Source organism: Hipposideros armiger, unplaced genomic scaffold (genome assembly GCF_001890085.2).
Source record: "Hipposideros armiger isolate ML-2016 unplaced genomic scaffold, ASM189008v1 scaffold_460, whole genome shotgun sequence".
Classification (NCBI taxonomy): Eukaryota; Metazoa; Chordata; class Mammalia; order Chiroptera; family Hipposideridae; genus Hipposideros; species Hipposideros armiger.
The window spans coordinates 1,134,885-1,158,125 of record NW_017731810.1 but is presented as its reverse complement, the minus strand read 5'-3'; the positions used below and the strand labels follow the sequence as shown (position 1 = coordinate 1,158,125).

The window sequence follows — 23,241 nt, the reverse complement described above, 5'->3', positions numbered from 1 at the left end:
TGTGGGAACTCAGGATGTTTCTAAAGTGCTCTGAGCTTTCCTTTCCCTTCCCAAGGGAACCAAGGGGATAATAATAATGTGCCCGACACATAATAAACCTCAAAGTCTGAATAACAAGTCTCTACGAGAGCTAGACCCTGAACCTGAAAGAGTGACATTTTCCACATGGTCCCAATTATCAAAACTCGAGTCAAACAAGCTAAGAGGCACCGATTCCTAACGTGAACTAGGGAGAGATGTGACCCTGCCCTTGGATTTTCTCCCAGCCGCCCCAGCTTTGGTTTATGAACAAGTGTATGCATTGCCCTTGCAGTCGCGATGCCTCTCCCAAGACCAGTGGCTCCCAGACCTGAGCAGGCGCCTGAACACCTGCAGGGCTGGTTTCCAGGCTGCTGGCCCCACCTCGTGTTTCTGAGTCAGTAGGACTGGGGTGAGGCTCACGAATTTACATTTCTAACAAATTCTCAGGTGAGGCTGCTGTTGCTGCTGCTGGGAACAAGGTGCTTCGAAGGCCTGAGTGTGTCTCTTCATGGCTCTGGGCCTCCATGGCCTCCTCTGCAAGTGACACGATTAACTGGCTCTCAAGGTGGGTGTTTTGGTACCACTACTCAGGATTTGCAGTCCTCTGGCAGGAGCGTAAATTGGAAAGCCATTTGGCCATATATTGGGTTGTCGGAAAAGTCATGAATCATTTTTGCAACGAAAGACATAAAAACATATGTCATGACTTTTCCGACAGCCCAATAGATGGACAGTCTGTACAATGGTTCTGCTCTCTGGTGCTGTGATGCCCCCATGGGAAGCTGTCTCTTGAGAAATAGTCTAAGACATGGACAAAGCCTTCTACTCGCCTGTGGCACTGAGAAGGAGGGGGTGAGAACTCTTTATTCCTAGAGCTGTGGATGGGCAGGGAGTGAGGAGAAGGGGAGTCTGGTCCCAACGCAGTGTACGGACTTCTGACGTAATCAGGAAGTGCACAGATGAGACTTGGGGATACAGAAGGATTCCCACCACCCCAAGTCTCTCAGCACAGGCCACTGTCATTTCTGTGTGTCCCTGCATACGGGCATATGGCAGTATCAAGTCTCCATTAGGCACATGCCAGGGTAGTCAGACATCTTGAGGTTTGAATTCCAGCTCTGCCACTGACCATGACCTCCAGGCGAGTAACTGAACCCACCGGGGCCTTAGTTTTATCTTCAAGTGGGGATAAGGATCTATACTTCAAAAAATTCGTGACGTGCTTAGAATAGAGTGTGCTCCAATATACCTTTCCTGTCGTTATTACAGGAGAAAAACACACAGTGGCATGGAGAAGAAAACCTACTTTCAAAAAGCAAGGATTCAATAGTGGAGGGGGAGTTGACCTTCAAATGGAAAGTCCTAGAGAGTGGGGGGCTTTATGCTTTCAAGGAGACGCTTGCATGAACCAGGGAACTGGGGAAAGACCTCAGTGAGCGCTGACTCCCTGGGGGGCTTTCGGGTCTCTCTCAGCAACTCAGTGACCCTGGGAGGAGGGTGGTGGTGGTCTCGTTTGACAGCAGAGGAAACTGAAACTGAGCCAGCATCCTCACAGGGCTCACAGGGCTCACAGGGCGGAGGACTGAGCTCAGACCTGGGCCATCACCAAGTCCAGCTGCTGAGCGCCGCAGCACAACGCCTCTAATGTGTGGTTTCCTCAACCCCTGTGATTAATGGAAACTCTTTCAAGAGTCTAAGTGGGAATGAACGAATGGAAAAGGGAGACAATGAGGGCTCTGAGGCTCCGTCAGGTGGGTGCTCCTACGACACTCTCCATCAGCGTGCTCAGTGCTTGCTGATTTATACACACCGGGCAGAAAAGGAAGTCCACTGGACAGTGGAGAATTATGGGGGACTACAAAAACAACAAAACACCCAAAGGACCCTCCTTCCCCCCCCCGCCCCCCACTTAGACCCAGCCTCCAAAAGTAGGCAAAAGCCCAAGCTTCTGAGTCACGGTTATTTGTCAAGGTTAACTTGTAGGCACAGAGTTCCAAGATGCTATTTAATTTTTACCCCATTCAATGAATAGAGGACAACCTGTTGGGTAAGATTAGTCCTTCCTGAGTAAAATGAAGGGCTTTGAATTCCCAGCTTCTGGGTATCAGAAATCAGAGGCTGGGCCAAGTGGACAGAGGGGAGATTTTGGAAAGAGACTGTACACTTCTCATCGCCACCTGGAAGGTGGGACGGAAGCACCTTCAGTCTAAGATCCCACCATCCAGGCTCAGAGCACCTGGGAGGGCCACTGGAATAAGAAGCTTTTCCCACCTGTCCTGGTGCTGAGGACACAAAAGGCTGGTAACCAGTCCTCGGGCTGGTCTCGGGAATATGGCAAGATGTTCCCATGGACAAGCTGCATGAGTCGAGCACAGATCCGCACAAGTCCACAATTTGCACACCCAGGCACGGTTCTTTGGCTTCGAGCTTTCTGATCTAGTATCTCCCTTAAAAAAAATATTCATGGAGGTTCAATTTATTTTCTTATGAAACATTAAGTCCCCTCCCCCCCCCCCCCCGGCAAGACACCCAATCAAAGGGCTCTTTTCTATTATCCTGTCTTGTCTGATTAGATTCTTTCACCTAAAACATTTCAATTTTAAGACCCTCTCAGCTGGTGATGTTTTCACCAGGCCCAGCCGCACCGAGAGCTTTCTCAAGTTCAGGTTCACCACATGACTAGAGAAAGCAGGGGGCCGAGACAGACATGGGCAAGTGGCTGAAGACACACTGCACTGCTTTGCTTTTAGCAGCGACCAGACACGCTGGAGGAGAGGGTGGCTCACAACCAGGGGAAACCTGAACTGGCCTTCGGGGATTCTATTTCCTCTCCTTGACAAAATCGGACACAAAGGTTTACTCCATGAATCATTTGGGGAAAAAAAAGATTTCAATGGAAGTCATGAAACTTAAGTCATGAGATTTAAAAAAAAAAAAAAGCATCCCCAAAGACTGCATTATTTTTAACACTCACTAGTTTCCCAGGTCAGGAGAGGGTGGCCTGACCTCAGCAGTAACCAAGGGTCACAGCATTTTCCTTCCGCATGAAGAGAAGGGCTGTAAAATCGTCCAAGCACAGAAAACAATGAGGCCCTCTCTGTGCAGCTGTTCGACGATAAGTAACAGCACATCATAAGAACACACGCACTCAAGACCCACACTTGTTATTAGGTCCATAGATTTTTGCACCAGGCACCAAAGCAACCAACAGTGCTGGCATAATTGGGTACCCATGTGAAATGACAGGTCCTCAACGCCTGTCTCACACCATACACAAAAAAACTAATTCAAGATGAACTGTAGACTTAAACATAAACTCTAGAATTACAAAGCTTCTTGAGGAAAGAGTATCTTTACAACTTGGGAATTTCTTAGAAAGAACGTAGAAAGAGAAAATTGACAAAATAGACATCATTAAAATTAAAAACTCTGGCCCAGTAAGAGATACTGTTAGGAAAATAAACAAGTTGCTGGGAGAGTGGATCGGAATGTTTTCACCACAAAAAAGAAAGGGTGATGTGTGACATGACGGAGGTGTTGGCTAGGGCTACGGTGGGGACCCACTGGCGATGTATGGGTGTATCAAGTTATCACCGTGTCCACCTTAAACTTACACAATGTTATATGTGAGGTGTATCTTAGTAAGGCTGGAAACAAGCAAGCCACAGAATAGGACTAAGTATTTGCAAAACAACTATCTGACAAAGGACTGCTGTTTAGCATATATAATGAATGCCTGCAACTTACTAACGGGGAGACAAACAACCTGATAAAATATAGGCAAGAGAACTGAACAGGTAATTCACAGAGGAATAAATATAAACGGCCAATAAGCACATCGTCATCAGTCATCAGGGAAATGCAAACGAAAACGTCAGTGAGATATATTAATACTATACACCCACCAGGATGGCCAGGCAACACCAAATGCTACTGAGATGCTCATACATTGTTGGTATGAGTACAAACACGACCACTCTGGGAAAGGATCTGAAAGTTTCTTATAAAACTAAATAGTCATCTAGCCTATCACCCAGCAGTTCCACTCTTTGGTTTCTACCCTCAAAAATGACAGCTTTTGTTCTCAACAGACTTGTACCAGAATGTTCGAAGCAGCTTTATTCATCATGGCCCCCAAATGGAAGGAGTCCAACGTGTCATCAATCGGAGAATGGATAAACAAACCGTGAAAGGTGCAATAAAAAGGGAAGAACTATTAATAAATACATGCACCGACAGGGATGCACCTCAAAAACATCAGGCTGAGTGAAAGAGGCCTCACGCCAGAGAGTGATTCTATTTTCATGAAGTCCTAGAAAAGGGCAAACTGATCTGAAAAAATTCAAACTGGTGGTTGCCTGCGGGGGTGGGAGTAGGGTGGGGGTTGGCTGGGAAGACAGGCATTAGAGAATATGCGGAGGTGATGGTAATGTTCTGTATCTTGACATTGTGAAAACGAATAAAGGAAGCCTCATTCCAAATGGGCTCGGGAAGCCATGAAGGGGGAGCCCTCCCCTATGACCACTCATCCGAGCTTGTATATAGTCCAGCAGGAAGAAGGAAGACTTCCTCTCTGACCGGCAACAAGCGGCCCATGCCTGCAGCCAATGAGAAGCCATCACCACTTCGATGCCTCATTTTCCTCTAATGAACTTCTGTTCAAATCAACCCCTCCCAACTTCCTCCTTTCCTCTATAAAAGAACGCACTTCTGCTTTGTTGTCCAGACTTGCCTGTGGTTTGCCATAATTTGCTTGTGCCAAACTGCAATTCCTTTGCTATCCCCAAATGAACTCATTTGCTGCTCGATAACTTTTGTTGTTTAATTTTTAAAGTTGGCAATGTTCAGATTGCATGTCCAAATTTATCAAATGATACACTTCAGATTTGAGCATTTCACTATAAAGTTTATCTCCACTGACCCCCAAATATAAACAAATACTAGACTCTAATGACAAGCATGCTGTCGTACTTCGGAGTAGGAGTTTACTGATGTTTGCAACTCAGAAATGCATCAAAAACTAAGATGAATTGATGGATGGATAGAAGGATGGCTGAGTGGTTATATAACAAAGATAGTAACTGCACAATCTAGGTGGTGAGTAAACGGGTGTTCACTGAACAGTTCTCTGCACGTCTGAAAATTTGCGTAATAAAATGTTGAGGGGGAAATAGATAAATACAAAACTATAAAAATGGACAGAGCCCCAGCTCCAAAATCAAGGAACTACAAAACTCTTTGCAGGAAAACAGGGGGTACCACTCCCAAGCCTGCCCCCAGATTTGACTACTGTATTCCAGAAACCCCCGAACCACAGCCCCATCATCATATGCCCCAGAGCCTCAGGATCAAAACATCGAAGCACCCTCCTAGGGTTCTATGCCCGAAAGAGACATCCAGAAAGCCTCATGTGTATATATGGAGGGGGAAAAGGGCCAACCCAGTTCACCTGTTCAAGTCATTTGATACAGCTGGGGAAACAGGGGCCAAGGCGTGCATGAGGGCTCCGCTGGGTATTTAATTCTAAGCCAAGTTCCACGTGACCACACCTAAGTCGGCTCTGGTTGACAGCAACAGATACAAGGATTTCAGATCAAAAGTGTCATCTTCAAATATAACTACAATTTACTGTGCATTGTGTATGCTGGGCAGCTTACATAATCTCATTTAATCCTATAAGGTAGGTTTATTATTCTGATTTTATGATTGAGGAAACTGAGGCTCAGAGGGGGTACATAACACGTCCAAGAACACAGAGCTGGAGTTGGAACATATGCTCTGGAGCATAGGCCCTTTCTAGGAAGCACGCCTTCCTCAGCCCCTCTCTAGACCAGTCGTGACTGGGGTGCAACCTGTGTTTGCACAGCTTTTGGAGCAGGAAGCATTGGGTTTTGGGGGACAATGAAAAATTCCATTACCTTAGGGCAAGAGGCCTGCTCTCCAGCTGAAGACCTGGGGCTGTCAGACCACCACTGGATCTGCGTTTCCTGGCAAGGCGCCCTCATTAGGCCACAAGCATTTTTCATGTGTACGCCAATCACAGTCTTCGGTCAGTTTTCCCTCTTGTTCACTAGGTAAAAAGAAGTGACAGGCACTACCTGTTTTGCCCTGCAAGTTTTACTGGTGCAGCAGGGTCCAGCAGTGCTCCTTAAGGCCCCTCCCTTGATATCTCCCTTCACACTTCCCCACTGAGCTGTGAGCAGTGACAGCTTTAGAAAAGGCGGAGCTCCTTCCTGCCATGTTTGGGTCTGTAACTTTGTGGCTATCAAACTCCTGGAGAAGGGAGAGGAGGTGGGATGCAGAAAGTGCCTTCAGATCTGAATCCACGTTAACACCACGGATTCTGGATTCTGAGCAGAGCTGTGTGAGCTCAGATTCCTCCCACTGTGGAAAAGATGCAGACCCTCCCACACAGCAGTTACCATGGGACTCAACTCTAGCACCAGGCATCTGACTCCTCGAGGCAGGTATAGGGATTACAGGTACAAAAAGGAAAAAAAGAAAAATCCATAAACACCAGGCTTGGTAACTTACCAGAGATTTTTAGGGGGGATCTTTAGAGAGAAATGGTACCTAGAGATAAAATATGTCTTTCACTTATTACAGAGAGAGAGAGAGAGAGAGAGAAAGAGAGAGAGAGAGAGAGAGAGAGAGAGAGAGAGAGAGAGAGAGAGAGAAATGAAAAAACCAGAATCCTATGAAAATGTCTTTAATTTTCATCTTTTGGAAATACATTTTTCATCTTCATTTCCATGATACAAAAATGTTAAATATCTAACAATGATCTATAGGAAGCAGCTCTACTGAAGTAGATCCAGGAAATCCTGCTGCTGTGTGATCTGCTTCAGCAGAGAAAGGGCTGGTATACGTAGACGTGTCGTGACTTTACACACATGCGCACACACACGCACGCACATGTACACACACATGCCACCTTATCCCCGGTCAGCCATCCAAACACAGGAGACAACCAGGCTAAGACACTGACACGTGAACACAGCACTACAGGTGAAAACAGACATTAACTTTTTTACTTGTCCCACTGTGACAAACTCACGTCTTAGGAAAAATAGCTCTAAATAAATATGCCCCAAGGCCAAGGCATATGTTAAGCTCCTCTCTGGGTGAATGACATCGGTAGAGATTCTCCTCCTGGAAAAACAAGCTTGCGAGCTCCATTTTATCAGGCAGCTAAGGCGGGAAGCAGACGCAAGTGGTTTTTCCACTGGGAGGCCGGGACCACGTGCTCTGACGGCCCCAGCATCTGAGCACGAGACGGTGATGAGAACTTCCTGAAACAGGAAGGAGTTCAACCCCAGAAGCATGATCCCAGCACCCAAGAATGTCGGCTCTTTTTGCATATGTCACAGCCGACATTCCCCATCAGGTGGATTCTTAAACACACTAATTCATGACAGGGAAGGTTTCACACCAACAACAAATAACCAGTTAATAATGTACACATTCATGACAGCTTACGACCATGCTGAGTGTCAGCAGACAGCTTACATTAAAAAGGAAGGAAAAAAACACAGCCACAAAAATAAAAGCTGGGTTGTTTCTTTTCTCAGGACACACGCTTGGTTTGAACCCCAGATACCACACTTATGAGATGCAGTATGGCTTCCAAACGTGCCGGCCGGCTCCTTCGCAGCAACGGCACCCACGATTTGTTTCACTCGGGTCTTGGTTACCACGTGTCAGGAACTTCGAAGAGCTTGGCAGAGCTGTCCGAGATGCTTCCTGGAGGGAAAGGACAACAAGATGAACAAGGAGAGGGGAACAGAAAGGCTGGCACAGGGCAGGGCGGCTGCACGGCCACACCGGTTAAAGCCCACAGACAGGGGCCGGCCGAGTGGCGCAATGGTTAAGAGCTGGCTTGGGATGCCAGAGGGCCCTGGTTCGGATCCCACATATGAGGGCCAGTGACACTGCCCTCCACAGCTAAGATGCTGAACAACAGCTCAACCTGGAGCTGGGCTGCCGTGAGTCGCCGGCGGCGGCGTAGGCTGCAGCCCCTGCTGCAGTGGGTTGCCATGGGCTACCGTGTGTAGCCAGCAACCAGCATGAGCGGCCAGCAGCTGCAGTGAGCGGCCGTCCAGAAGCCAGCGACTGATCTGCCTCGCCCGGGAAGAGCGCAATGATGGTGCCAACTTGGGCCAGTGAAGCAACGTCCTCCACAACTAGACTGAAGAACAAAAGGACAGCAACTTGTCTGTTCCCCTTCCCCCAATTCCCCAGTGCTGTTCCCATCCCTCCAATTCCCCAATAAAAATCTTAAAAAAAAAAAGCGCACAGACAGGTTGTGTCTGTGGAGACCAGTGGCCAGAAAATGGAGGTGACACCATAGACACATCACGGGTAGGACTGACGAGGCGCCTCTCTCCCCACTTGGCTGCCTGGTTATTTTACTTAACAGGTGGCTGCTCACAACACCTCCCGGTGGGCACACTTGCTATATTCTTTGCTAGCCGCCATGTTGGGCACTTAGTTCATTTACTCTTCAGAAGAGCCCAACACAACGGTATCAATATCCCCATTTTACAGATGCAAGAACAGGTTCAGAGAAGCTAGGTGAGTGGCTGAGACTGCATTTGGATCCTTCCACAGCACCAAGCGTCCTGTGACAGTTCCAGAAGGCTGCGTTTCTGTGTTCAGGGGGGTACAGGCATGCAGATGAGAAATCCCAGGGTCTGGTGGCCACAGAGGGAGACCAGCGGGGGTTCAGGGGACACAGCAGGGGCAGAAGAAGCTTGCAGCCTTTTCTGATCTCAGCAACAGTGGCTAAGGTCTTCGTGGACTGAAGGGGCCTCTTCCATTACAAACAGCTTCACCCCAAAGTCAGAAGCCCTTCTTCTCCATCCACGTGACTGTTTGCAGGAGCCACAGCAGTAGCTGCACGGCTGGGTCAGGGTCTGGAGCACCAATGTCCAGAGCTGAGCAAACGGGGACCAAGTCAGGAAAGGGCCTGGCCCTCTGGAAAGTGCGCGGGCCAGGCACCCCTGCACCGCTGGTGTCGTGCAACATTTAAGCCATAAACTGGAGAGCTGGCAGTGACCACAGGCTGAGCCAGCCCCTGAAGCTCACACTCCAAGATTCCAAAAGGGAAGAGGTCGTTCATGAAGCCTAAAATGGGGAGTGGCTCTTAAGAAGAGCTGGGGTTCAGAATCCCACAATGTAGGAAACGGTTCAGCTGAGAGTGGCTGCTGTCACTGACAGGAATGCCTGAAGGTAACCAGGTCTAAACATCTGAAATAAGAGCGAATTTCAGCTAAAATGAGAAGTCGCACTCCTGGCCACTTATGAAGATAAAATCCAGAGAGACAAGATGGATGTGCAGACCAGGAGAGGGGTACTCTGAAGTTTTCTGGGTCTCATTCATTGTGTCGCATGTTTTGGGACTCTCAATAAAGACTGCAAGGCTACTCCTGAGAAGTGAAGGTGGGCAGGAGATGGTCCACGTGAAAAAGACATGATCCAGTGAGAAAAAGAATAAAGATTAAACCCAGACCCACACACACACACACACACACACACACACACACACACACAAGCACTCCCCTCCCCAGAACTAAATATCATAAGACATAACTAGCCTGATCTTCTCACTCACACATTCATACAGTGCTTATCGGAAGAAAGGAAAATAAACATCAATAAAGGCATTTTATGATTCACGTATCAGAGAAATATTACAGCAGCCAATTAGCCATTATAAAGGTAGCGACCACAACACCAAATGTGGGGAACTGAAGTTAGTTAAAACTAGCCAAAGGAGGGGAAAAGAGAAATGGCTAAAAGCAACAGCACTGTCATCCCTGTTTGGATGACTCTGAACAAGTCCCACTGCCCCATCTGTAAGATGGACTGACTACTACTTCATGCGACATAGGACTGCTGTGATACCACGAAGTTCCTGGCACTGAGCAAATTTTTAATGCACATTAGATCCCTTCCCCTTATCAATAAGGTGGCCCAACACTGGACATGAAGCCACAGCCTGCAGTCAGAGATGATACTTTGCAGCTGCTGAGTAACAGTGATGTGGAGAGAGGAACCGGGAACCAAAAAGGAGGCCAAGACCAGAGGGACGCTGGGGGTCACCATCAGTGTTCTTTCTAGCACTTTCTAGAAAGAGAGCACTGTAGACTGTCCAAAGATTGGTCTCAATGCTAATGGATAAGAAGCGATGGCCAGCTTCCCAGGGAACTCATTTTCACAGCCCTTGTTTTACTACAGTACAAAGAATTATTCAGGAACAATTTTTCTTTCTAAACAGATACTTAAGGACATCTGCCTCCTGCTATGATGGACCTCAATTCATACGTCATACCATATACAAAGATGAACTCAGAATGTATTGTATACCTAAGTATAAAACCTGATACTATAGAAGTTCTAGAAGAAAACATAGGAGAAAATCTTTGCAATCTTGAGTCAGGCAAAGATGTCTTCAATACGACACCAAAGGCACAATCCAAGAAAAAGAAACTGATAAATGGATTTCATTAAAATTTAAAACTTCTACTGTTTGAAAAATACTGTTAAGAGGATGAAAAGATGGGTAGTAGACTTATCAGGGTGATCCCTTCATAATAAATTATATAAATGTCTAATCACTATGTTGTACACCTGAAACTAATATAATATTGTATGTCAACTGTGACTGAAAAATAAATAAATTTTTTAAATGTGGAAAGAAAAGAACTCTGTAAAGTGCCCAGAAGACATGAGGGAGAGGGGAAAAGAAAGAGAGAGAGAATATTTTTAAAAAGCACAGCCTGGAAGAATTTGCAAAACACCCAAAAGAACTTGAATCCAGAATAGATAAAGAACTCCCCCCACCACAAACTCAATAAGAAAAAAACGAACAACCCAGTGAAAAAATGGACAAAAGATATGAACAGACATTCCATCAAAGAAGGGATCTGGATGGCAAATAATCACATAAAGAGACACTAAACATCATCAGTCATTAGGGAAATTCAAATCAAAGCCATAATGAGATACCACTACATATCCATCAAGATGGCTAAAAAGGACAATACCAACACGTGTCGATGTGCAGGGCCACCGGAGCCCTCCTACCCTGCTGGTGGGAATGCAAAATTTGGAAAACACTGTTCCAAATAAGTTTCTTGTAAAGTTAAACATACACTTACCATGACCCAGCAATTCCACTGGTAGACATTCACCCAAAAGAAATGTAAAGTTCATACAAAAACCTGTACCCAAATGTTTATAGCAGCTTGATTCTTAGTTGCCAAAAACTGGTAACAATCTAAATGCCAACTGGCAAAATGGATAAACAGCTATCCACCCACAAAACGGAATACTACTCAGCAATAAGGAATGGACCACTGATACATACAACAACACAAATGAATCTCAAATGCATTATGCTAAATGAAAGATTCAAAAGGTTACCTATCGCAGGATTCCATTTACAGGACATTCTGACAAAGGCAAAATTACGGTGGTAGAAAGCAGATCAGTGGTTGCCAGGATCTAGGCGAGGGACTGACTACAAAGGGGCATGTGGGAAGCTTCTGGAATGACAGAACTGTTCCATATCTAGATCACAGGGATGGTTATATGGCTACACACATTTGTCAAAACTCATTTAACAGTACACCTAAAAGGGATGACTTTTATTGAACATACTATATCCTAACAAATCTGTCCCTGCAAATGATATTAGGAATGTTGTTTAAAAGAAAATCCAACAAAATTTTACTATACAATATTATCCAGATAATTAAAATTATCTGACCAAGGGTTTTTTAAATGGAGAAAAAAACAGGATACTAAATTGCATACAGTATGATACCAACAATGGGTAAAAATGATATAGGCAGAGTAAAACATATTAAGAGTATCAATAACTATGAGTTTAATTCTTCTATTTTTCTTCTTTCATACATTTTCATAGTGAGCACATTATTTTTATTAACCAAAACAACAAAAGAAATTAAAACGTGGTAAACACAACAGGTGATTGCTTCTGCTTATTTACCTTTCAACTAACTACCGTGGAATGGGAGAAACTGCGAGGTAAGCACCTCACCTCAGGTGAATCCAAAACAATCTAAAAACCTACACAGTACACTGGAGATGTGCCATCGGAGGATTTTCTAGAGTGGAATTCTGTATACAGAAAGGTCCTTTGGGGTGTCACACAAGTTTTTAACTAGGAAGTGCTCCAAAGGTCCTGATAAGGGGAGGTTTGCTGCCCAGCAGGCAGAGCTCCCCTGGGTGGCTGATGGGGGCCCCAGAGGGCCGCCAGGCGGAGCAGGAACAGGGAGGGCACAGAAACGCCTGGCAGCGCAGCACAGCACACAGCTCCCCTGCCACATTCAGGCTGGAAACCCCACTTTAACTGAGTAACTGACAAGCTCCTTGGGAGGTTACTGGCCTTCCCAGCCTGGTCACTCAGGTGACCGACAGCGACACGGCAGATCTTGTTTCTGACGCTCAGGAGGCCTGGGACAGCACGAGGAGACTGCTGCTCTAAGTAGATCCTAGACTTTTTACACTGGGACCCTAAGGGCTTGAGCTTGAAAAGTTCAGCAGATTAGTCAAGACTCCAATAAAACTCACGGTTCTTGGCAAACACTTTGAAGCCGAATGTGCTGTTTCAAATGCAAGGCAGAGAAAGACGTGGAGCAGCTTCTCTGTTACGTGACAAAATAGTCAACAGGACAGTCGCCGTCTCCCGGCACTCCCTGGTGATCACTGCTGAACGGGGCACTGATGGAACCTCCAGCTACTAGACTGTCTGTCAGGGTCCCCAGAGGGGCCAGTCTACTCAGCGTCAGGCCACCCCCTGGCGGCCCTGTGACTTCCTGTAGAAGTGAGGAGTGAGGCCGAGGCTGGGGCTTCTCCAGACCCTGGGGACACTATTCACTGAGTCAGCAAGAACAAGGGTGCTGTGGAAGCCCACTCATTAAACGCTACCTGGGGAACAGTTCCCAGAGATAGTTTATTCCAGCATAAACGGCACACAGAACTGTTTTCCTTTCTGAACCAACCGAGAACATACCTTGACTTCCTCAGAGGAAAAGTAGATAGCACTGCCCATATACACTAATTATAATAAATATAAAACGAGGGGACTTATATCACACATTTGCTTCCTGAAAATAGGATAGAAACGAAGCATGCGAGAAAAATATTTACTAAGTCCATAATATGCACATGAAACAAGCTCCAAAGGGGCGTGGTCACTTGGATTTTTATCATGTGGCTTCATCATTTGAAAATCCAGGATGGTAATAGTTTCTGATCTAGAACAGCTGCCAGGAATCCTTTGTTCCCTCTAAAGTTTGGATCAATCTGACGCACAGCGGAGCGGTGCAATGTGTGAGCTCTGGGTCAGACAGCCCCCTACATCGGCCATTCCAGCTACACAGAGGGTGCCAAAAAAAAATGTACACACATTTTTAAGAAAGGAAAACTGTATTAAAATTGTAATATTCAATATATACCAATAACAAAAGATGAATAGAAGTCACGTTTGACTTCTGCAATTACAAGAGGTGCTCAAAGTGGTTCCCACCAACGTCCAGACACTTCTGTTTACAGAGAACTACTGCTTGAGCAACGTTGACCAAAGTGTCCACTTGTATACATTTTTTTGGCATCCCCTTTTTGACTTTGCAAGTTTGTAACTCTTTGAGCCTTGGTTTCCTATAGAAATTGAAGATAACATGTATACCTTATTGGGTTTTAATAAGGACTAGACAAGGTAAAAAAGGATGTTCCTAGTACAATGTCTGATACATTGTATAAACTTAATAAGTGATAATTTGGGTCACTGTGTCATCTCCGAAGGGTCTAGTACTTTTCCCTTCGTGTACCTTAGATATTAAAAAGCATAACTAAGAAAACTGACACTGTTTTGTGTGGGGTTTACTGAGTATCACTTGTCCCAGGATTGCCATAGTACATGATATTCTCTGGTCCTACTGTTTTGCTATTTCCTCCCTGGAAAAGGGGAAATGCCCTATAGATGAAGTACTGTCTTTCACGATTGTCACACCCTCACTGACAGTGCTGGACGCCCAACATACCTTTGTGAATCCCCTGAGCACCTGTCAAGATACGTTCCCCAGCAGGAAAGCTCCGATTTGATGCCCCAAAACCTGTCTCTGTAGGACAGATGTACCCCCTCTGTACCAAACACTCAAATACAGTTCCAGCCAATACCCAAAAGGCCCTCACAGTTACTGGTACACTCTGAACCTTAGTTGAATGCAGACCCTTTACAGGGGCTGAACTTTGTACTCTGACTCATTATATTGGGTCGTCGGGAAAGTCATGACACATTTTTGCATTGAAAAACATAGAAAAATAAGTCATGACTTTCCCGACGACTCAATAGAATCTTATTAAAGTAACCAAGCAATCAAAGTCCGTTGATTCGAATAAGTTCAGCAGCACCTGATCCTACATCCTGCTAATCCTATTAGGACTAAACTCTTACAACAAACCACCAGAAAAGGACCCATTAAACTTCCACCTTTGGAAAGTTTTATTGAGTGAATGGTGCTCCAGAGGGAAGCTCAATTCTCTCAAGTTTTCTTATTCAATTAAAACTTGTCAGATGTTCCTCTCTCTCTCTCTCTCTCTCTCTCTCTCTCTCTCTCTCTCTCTCTCTCAGGACTGACAACGAAGTACAAAATCTATCATTTTTTTTTAGCTCACATCTTGTGGCAGTGACAGCTTTACTGTCAATGGGAGAGAAAAAAACCTTATTTTAATGACGATATTATAAATTCAAAACCTCAAATAACTCATATAAAGTTTTCACTTAAAACGATGAAAGTTATAAAAGGAGCTAATCTATTAATGCAGTCAGTCTATTATTAGGTATTTTAATTTTAATACCTTTAAGATTATGCTGAGAGAGAAAAGAAGAAGAAAACATTGAAATCTTGCTCCTGAGAAGTAGCAGATAAACTGAAAAAGTCAAAAGAGAATGAGATGTGAAGGAAAGGAATACAAGAGAGGACTCTCTCCCCAGTCATGCTCAGAGTGATCTCTAAGTCATGCTAACACTTAGTATTTGGCAACTGTTGAGCAGGTACAACAGACAGGGGGAACAGGGTATCACAGATGAAAACTAAGTATGCTACAGGTTAAACACTTCTCCAATACTTATTTTAGGGAGAGAAAGGGAGGCAAGTGAAGGGAGACAGCCTGATTGAAGGAGACAGCTCGAATACACAATCCAGGCTTCAAACAAGAGTTTAAGTTTTCAGGTAAAGTCAGGCGTCAGCAGACTGCACAAAAAGCATAAGCAAAACGTTGCTGCTTCTTTGATTTAATATCAATAAGATGCAGAAAACTTCCTAACGCCAGACTGGGCCACATGCAAAAAACAAAACAAAACAAGGAATTAACTGAAACACAGGCGTTCCTAGGCTGGGTATGAATCGAGTGCCTCTGGTTGTTGGTTCTGCTAACCAAGGCAACTATCAGGGTGAGAGACAAAGAAGAGGAATGGTGGTGCTAGGTCTGCGGCCCTGTTATCCTGAGCAGACAATACAGAACTGTGCTACCAGAGCAGGCTTCCTCATAGGACAGAATTAAGGGCTCTGTGACCTTGGGCAAGGCAGGTAATCCTTTAGGCCACCTGTTCTCTTAATTGTATAACGGCCCGGATGGCTACCTCAGGGTTTTAAATGGAAGAATTTCTGTTGAGCATTAAGTGTGCTGGATCCCTGGCAAGCGCTCAGTCAGCAACAGCTGTTATTGTCACCGTGACTGCTGCGTGGCCAGGTTACGGCCACCTCTGACAAGCAAGCCCCCTCCTCCCTTACACTCTGGCCCTGGGTAGAGCCTGTGCACCAAGGGCTGACGTAGGACACAGACCTTCCATGGCGTGCCTGCGTGACAGAAAGGATGTGGGATTCAGCTCCAAGTGGGCCAGGGCAAACCTGCTGGGTCTGTTTCTTATGAGCTGCATGGACTTGACCGTGTTTCTCCACCTCCCTGAGCCCAGAGCCCTGCGTCACTAAAACAAGGATGGAATTCCCTCCGGTGGGCCATTTGTGACAGTGAAACTCAGTAAGGAGAGAAGAGACTTCTACAGCATCTAGCACACAGTAGGCTCTCAACCTGTGCTGACTTCCTGTTTCCTTTGCTCCTTATATAATTCTGCTTATGAGAGGAATCCAGGCTGCCTGGGGTTTTGCTAGGAACAGTGAAACCTCTGCTACTGAAAATAACGTGAGTAGGAGTAGGCTCTGTGCAAATTTAAATGTACATTTAAAATACGGGGGCTACTTGAAACACATCAGCAAAACCTCTCAAGTATGGAGGGGAGAGAGAAGACACCGAAATGGACTAACCATCTTTAACCAGGAGGCTCCCCGACCAAGCCTTACTTCCTCTTTCAAGAGCCAGGGCTTTTAAGGGGTTCCTCCAATTAAATTAAATTGGTCCTAAAAACCTCTGGTCCCATGGAAGACCACGTGGGCTTTGCCACCAACTGAAGCCCTGCTGTAATTTCTCCCCCAAAACGTAAGTTTCTAGGGCACTGAGGAGTACATAATACCAGAACTTTAGAAAGAGCCAATACAAACCTGCAGGAGAAAGGTCCTTCTTCATTCTTTTAAACTTCTTGGCCTTTTTCCTTCCCTCTGAGGGTGATTCTGCACAGGAATCTGGCTGCTCAAGTTCAGGGTCAGAAATCTCCCCCGATGCTCTGACCTCCATGCCAGCTTCTGCTTGACTGGGACTCCGGCTTCTCTTTCCTGCTGTGCTGGTCGCTGTAGGACTGAAATGCAAACAGTGGAACAACACGAAAGGTGTTAAGAGTAACAGGAAGCCTAGGCTATAAACTATTTTAAGACTCTTAATTCCATTAACACTTAACTAGCAATCACCAACTCAGGCAGCTGCTGCCTGTATGTGCAATTTAAGACTTTCTTATGAACTCCAAAATCTAAGCTGTTCTAAGTGCTTAAAAGAACAAATTTTTAAAGATAATCCCTGGTCTCTATTTTGGTAGACCTACTATGACAAAATAATAGTCCTGATTACCTTAAATCAGAAGCTAGCATTGCTGCCTTCATGACTACTAATGGATACACAGAAGAACAGAAGAAATCTTGGGTCTGTCAGTTATCACACTGCTCGTACATTTGAATACACTTACGGGCATACCCCACCTTCCTATAATTCTCTTCTATTACAAATGGGTGACTTGTCAAATTTATAATGAAACCTGGCTTCTTTTATAGGATTTGACATGTTGAATTAAATCAGATATGTCCTGATTTTTCCTTAACAAAATATGTTCCCTGAAATATAACTTGATAAAAACAGAGTCCACATGGCCAGTGTGAGTCCTGTCTCTTCTAAATGGGTCTTAGAAATAGATTTTTCATTATAGCCCCCAAGTTACGAAAAGCATAAAAAAATGAAGTCATTCCACATAAGACTAGCCACGCATGCCCAGAGGAGGGGCAGAGAAGATGGGCATACAATTTAAGCCTTCCCTAGGAAGTGACTATTTAAAAATGTTACACATAAAAAACTCTGGCTACCCAACTATTCAAAAATCATCAATAGATGCTAGATCTGGGGAGAGATTTTGATAAAGCGTAGGATATCTGCATGGTCTTAAAGTGTCTCTCCCAGACTGACACCCTGAGAAGGACATGTCACTTATGTAGTATTTCGGTCAGGACTGTATAACCTGAATGTAATTATGAAGAAACATCAGACAAACACAAATGAAAAATATTTTACTGAAAAAAAAAAGTGTGTGTTAGGGCTGGTGCTCTTCAAAAATGTCACTGTCATAAAAAAGACTAAAAGAGACATGAAAGCTAAATGCAACACATTATAATAAACCGGGTCTTACACTGGAGGGGAAATGCTACAAAGATAATACTGGATCAGATCATAAAACTGAGGTATGAACAGTAGATTGAAGTATTAGATCAATGTTAAATTACCGACGCTGATAACTGTACTGTAGTTATGTAAAGGAATATCCATTATTTAGAGTATTTAGGGATAAAGGACCATAAGGTATCTAACTTCCTTGCAGACAGTTAAGAAAAAAATAATGGTGTTGGTGGCAAGGGTGGGGAGATGGAGAGAAAAAGGAAGAGAGGGAGGGAGAGTGAACACATTTCTGCCACTTCAAGTCAACAATATATAACAAAAGTAATTCCACCATAGCTACTTGATACAAACAATGGCATCTCATCAACACTAGAACAAAACAAGACTGAACAAAATGACGGGGCCCTGTTGTTTACGAGGAGAGGAAGGGAGGAAAAGGAGGAGAAAAGTAATACCAAGCCCAAAAACGATGGAACAAAAAAGTTACAAAATTAATAATGGGGAATAATGGTAAAGCCGGGGGGCCTTTTTTAAGGTTTGGATTTTTTTCCAGTTAAAAACAAAAAAAAACAATTATTAAAAAGCACGGTGCGTAACAAATAAGGAAAAGTAAATTTCATAGAAGAATATCTTCTGATACCTGTTGTGACACAATCTAAGACTGAAGTGTGTGCGCTTTTACATGACTAATAAATCTATTGTCACCTAATTAATACAAGGAAGACGCTGCCTTGACCACAAACAAAATGTCTCACTCGATACAACTGAATGCCTGTCCAGCCAGCCCGGCTCACACCCTTGGAGTCAGCATCTGTCACTTCTCCTTCAAAGCCAGAGCCCTTCTTCAGAGAAGCTCCTGCCCTCGCGAACCAGTATTCCCCCAACTTAGTAAGTGCCTCCCCAGGCTATCCCCAAACAGCCTCCTGTCCTCCCGTTTCATTCCCATCTGCCGCCAGTCCAGGCCTTCCCTCACCCACCGCAGGCACTCCCTATCTTGCCCCAGACTCAAAGCAGGATCCTAACTGGTCCGTTTTGCCCTCTTCTCCTCTTCCCAGTCTCCCTTCCCCTTCAAAGCCAGTCCTTCTGATGGTGCCAAACTTCTTCGGAAGCAGAGACTTGATCAGGATGTTCCCAGATCAAAAACTCGCATGGCTCTCCACTACAAACCTAAATTTATACTGCCTGGCACGGCACCCAGGCTCCTCTGTCATCTGGGTCCCAATCTGCTTTTCTAGCCTTATCTTCCACCAGGCAGTCGAGTTGTAAAGATGATACACATTTACCTTAATGAATTCCATGACAAGCATGTTCCCATTTATCCATCGTCCTATTGGAGGGCTTATCAGCCCAGTACACCCCGTATTCCCCATTTCAGTCTGCCGTCTGTGGCATTTCTTCCTGCTCAGTCACTGCGGGCCTCGAGAGCGTTCCCTGGTTCCTCTGCCTAGTGTTCTTCTCCGTGCTTCCCGTAACGCTAATTTTGTGTGCCTCACGTGGACTTGAAGTCATCCCATCCTTATTATATGTAACAAACAAAAACTGGGAACAGTGCAGGTGTCCATCAACAGGAGAACGGATAAAAATGGCACATGCATACAATGAAATAAAATGCAGCACATCACTAGGAACTACTGATAGTTGCAAAAACGCGGGTGAATCTGAAAAACATTCTCAGTGAAGAAAGCCTTGACATAAAAGTCTGGGTATAGGAGTATGCTTTTGTCAAACATTAGGTGGACATTCAAAAAACGTAGGGACTGATTGCTTTAGTTTTAACATTAATTGCAAATGATGACTTTGTAGGCATTTGCTGGGATTCGCTGTTGTTATCCTAACCAGAGATTACCGTGGTATGTTTGCCCAACAGGCGTCATTATTCTGCAGTGTTCCTCCACACAAATCTGCGAGTCTACTATGCTTCAGAGACTATGCTAAGATCTTGACTCTGGAAGGTTCTCGTTCTTATATAACTTTAAAGTTTACAAAGCATTTTCATAAACATTTTCTCAATTAATTTGAAAGATATTTCTTAGTTCCTATTCTGTAGTTTCTGCTCTCAAATAAGGATCTTTTGCTTCTTAGGAAAGGCTACTGTTTATTGGACATCCTGCCAGAGAAAACCCTCAGATATGTCTGAAATTAATCCATTTCATATGTTTGCATATGTGTATGTGTATGTAATATCCACACCAACATAAAATCTTCTCAGCTATCATTCTCTGATAAAAATAAAAGTCATGATTATATCCCATATAGCTTAACTAAAGCAGTTTTGAATCAGAAACAGTTTTTATCATATACTGAAAACCAGAGATATATGAAGTACTTACTGCCTTTAAATTTTAATCCTTTATATATTTTTAAGGTTACGGCTGTTTATGTGCATGTGTGAATTATGTATAGACATTCTCAATAGTCTCAATACATGTATGTCGATAGGATACTCCTTTACGGATTGATTTCAAAGGTCAAAAGTCAAAATGATAATCATGCAAAACCACCTCCCATTAGTCTGAGCTCATTCTGTATGCAAAATTATAATGCACGAAGTGAGCTGTTTTATAATGAATATGAAGAACACATTTAAATCCACTAAAGAAGCGGTGACTAATTAAAAAATGAAATGTTACAGACACAACTTGGTATGTCAGAATTGAACATTAAATCTTGATTAAAATTTATATGGGGGATGCAAATGATAAGCCATCCTGGTTATATTATAATGACTCTTAGGTCAAACTTATTGGGTTGTCAGAAAAGTCATGACGCAGTTTTGCAACAAAAAACATAGAAAAAAACACGTCATGACTTTTCCGACAACCCAATAGAGTTTTGCTGTACGATATTAACAATACAGCAACTAGACACGAATCCTACAAGATTCTCCAATAACTTCTTCCTTTTGGTAGAAAAAAAATGTTTGCTAATAGAAAGATCATATTCACAAGCTCCTTCTTCTTGTCAGACCACAAAAATCTGGCTGCCCCATGAAATTTCTCCCCTATTTTTAAATTATGGTATTATTTACAGGCAATGAAATTCACTCATTTTAAGTATACAGTCTGGTTAATTTGGGGAACTGTATATAACCATGTAAGCACTACAAAAATCAAGATATATAGAATGGTACCCTTCCTTTGAAAAGATTCCTTGTGCCACTTTGCACGCAATCTATTTTCCAGCAACCATCAATCTGCTTGTAGTCCCTCTGGTTCTGCTTTTGCTAGAAGTTCATATGCATAAAATCAGGCATATTTAGTCTTTCGTGCCTGACTCTCACTTAGCGTAGTACTCTGAGAACCAGCCACAGAGCTACAAGTATTGGTATTTTATTTCGTTATTGAGTAGTATTCTTTCACAGTATGGCTCATTTATTTATTTACCAGTTGGTAGACATTTAGGCTGCTTCCCATTTTTTGCTATCATAAGTAATAGTACTATGAGGCTTTTCTGAGTCTTGTTTTTTAGCTGTGGTAAAATACACATAACATAAAATGTACTGTCGTAAACATTTTTAAGTGTACAGTTCCGTGCTATTAAGTACATCTACATTGCTGTGCAACCATCACCACCATCCACCTCTAGAACTCTTTTCATCCTGCAAAACTGAAACTATATTCACAGAACACTAACGCCCCATTCCTCCCCCTCCCCGCAACCTCTGGCAACCACAGGTTCTACTTTCTGTCTCTACGATTTTCACTACTCTTGGTATCTCATATAAGTGGAATCATATGCTGTTTGTGTTTTTGTGAATGGCTTATTTCCTCAGCATAATGTCAAGCAAAGTTCATCCATGTTGCAGCATGGGTTAGAATTTTTTTTTCCTTGTTAAGGCTGAATGGTATTCCATTGTATGGGTATACCACATTTGGCCAATCCATTCATCCGTCAATGGACATTAGGGTTGCTTCCACATTTTAGCTGCTGTGAATAATGCTGCTCTGAACATGGATGTACAGGTATCTGTGGGGGAAGGAGAAATTGTCTACCCTTATAGGTTCTTCCAGATGGTCTAATCATTAAATTGACAAGAGACAGTGTAACAAGAGAAAATAACCGAATTTAATTACCTACATATGGGGACCCCACATACGTAAGAAGTTCAGACAAAAAGGAAAAATGAGCTCATATACGGCATCCTGAGCAAAGGAACCAGGTAAGGCACCTGGAACTTCAAAGGAGAGGAGGGCAATTCACAGGATAAGAAGGGTAGAAGTTCAGTAGTTAGAAGTTTGCCCTGCCCTATACATAGATCATAAAAAACTTATTTCTGGTGATAACTTTTATTATGGACAAGGTCCCTAATTTACATTCTTTAAGGAAGAGGTAAAAGTTTCTCTTGGGCCCACAGGGTCTCGACTGCCTTCAGCTCAAAATACTCCATATGCCAAAGCAGCACATCTTGGGGAGGCCTGTTCTGACGCCCTTCCTATCTCCTCCAAACCCTGTTTTCAATTCTTTTGGGTACTGACTAAGAAGGAGAATTGTTGGATCATATGGTAAATCTATTTTTAGTTTTTTGAGGAAACACAATACTGTTTTCCATAGCAGCTGCACCATTTTACATTCCCACCAACAGTGTGCAAAGTTCCAATTTCTCCACATCTTGCTAACACTTTTTCATTTTTATGATAGCGATCTAATGTGCGTGCAGTGATATCTCATTCTGGTTTTGATTTGCATTTCCCAAATGATTAGTTAGATGTTGAGAATCGTTTCATGTGCTTGTGGGCCATTTGTATAACTTCTTTGGAGAAACATCTATGAAAATTCTTTGCCCATTTTTTAATGAGGTTGTTGTTTTGCTGTTGTTGAATTTTGGGAGTTCTCTGTATTTTTTTACATGTTAATCCTTTATCAGATATATGATTTGAAAACATTTTCTCCAGTTCTGTGAACTGCCTTTTCATTCTGTTGATGGTGTCTTTCGATGCACAAAACTTTTTAATTTTCATTAAGTCCAATTTGTCTATTTTTTCTTTTGTTGCCTGTGCCTTTGGTGTCATATCCAAGAAATCAATGCCAAATGCAGTGATATGAAGGTTTTCCCCATGTAAGAGTTTTGTAACTTTGCTCTTACATTTAGGTTTTTGATCCAGTTTGAGTTCATTTTTATATATGGTATTAGGTAAAGGTCCAACTTTATTCTTTTGCATGTGGATATCCAGTTTACCCAATTTATTGAAAAGATTGTCCTTTCCCCACTGAACGATCTTGGCACCCTTGTCAAATATCATCTGAGCATGTATGTAAAGAATTATTTCTGAGCTATTCTATTTTATTGGCCTATATGCCTGTCTTTATGCCAGTACCACACTGCTTTGATTACCATAGCTTTGCAGTAAGTTTTGAAAT

General features: G+C 43.6%; 2 protein-coding genes across 4 annotated transcripts in view; both read right to left on the bottom strand.

Annotated features, from left to right (window-relative positions):
* Positions 1-6,655, bottom strand: part of LOC109395258 (uncharacterized) — an 85,864-nt gene extending 79,209 nt beyond the window's left edge. For 2 of the 3 annotated variants that reach the window (XM_019666125.1, XM_019666123.1), the window contains exons 1-2: positions 5,940-6,655; positions 2,293-2,468 (exon numbers count right to left, since the gene is read on the bottom strand). In XM_019666125.1, coding sequence (XP_019521670.1) covers positions 2,293-2,383 — 91 coding nt within the window. In that variant the 5' untranslated portion in view covers positions 2,384-2,468; positions 5,940-6,655. Of the gene's footprint in view, positions 1-2,292; positions 2,469-2,995; positions 3,079-5,939 lie in introns of all 3 variants that reach the window. The other variant, XM_019666124.1, reaches the window with a different exon arrangement.
* Positions 6,656-7,565: 910 nt separating this feature from the next.
* Positions 7,566-23,241, bottom strand: part of PARN (poly(A)-specific ribonuclease) — a 138,360-nt gene continuing 122,684 nt past the window's right edge. Inside the window, 2 exon segments of the mRNA XM_019666078.1 lie at positions 7,566-7,764; positions 16,611-16,804. Coding sequence (XP_019521623.1) covers positions 7,712-7,764; positions 16,611-16,804 — 247 coding nt within the window. The 3' untranslated portion in view covers positions 7,566-7,711.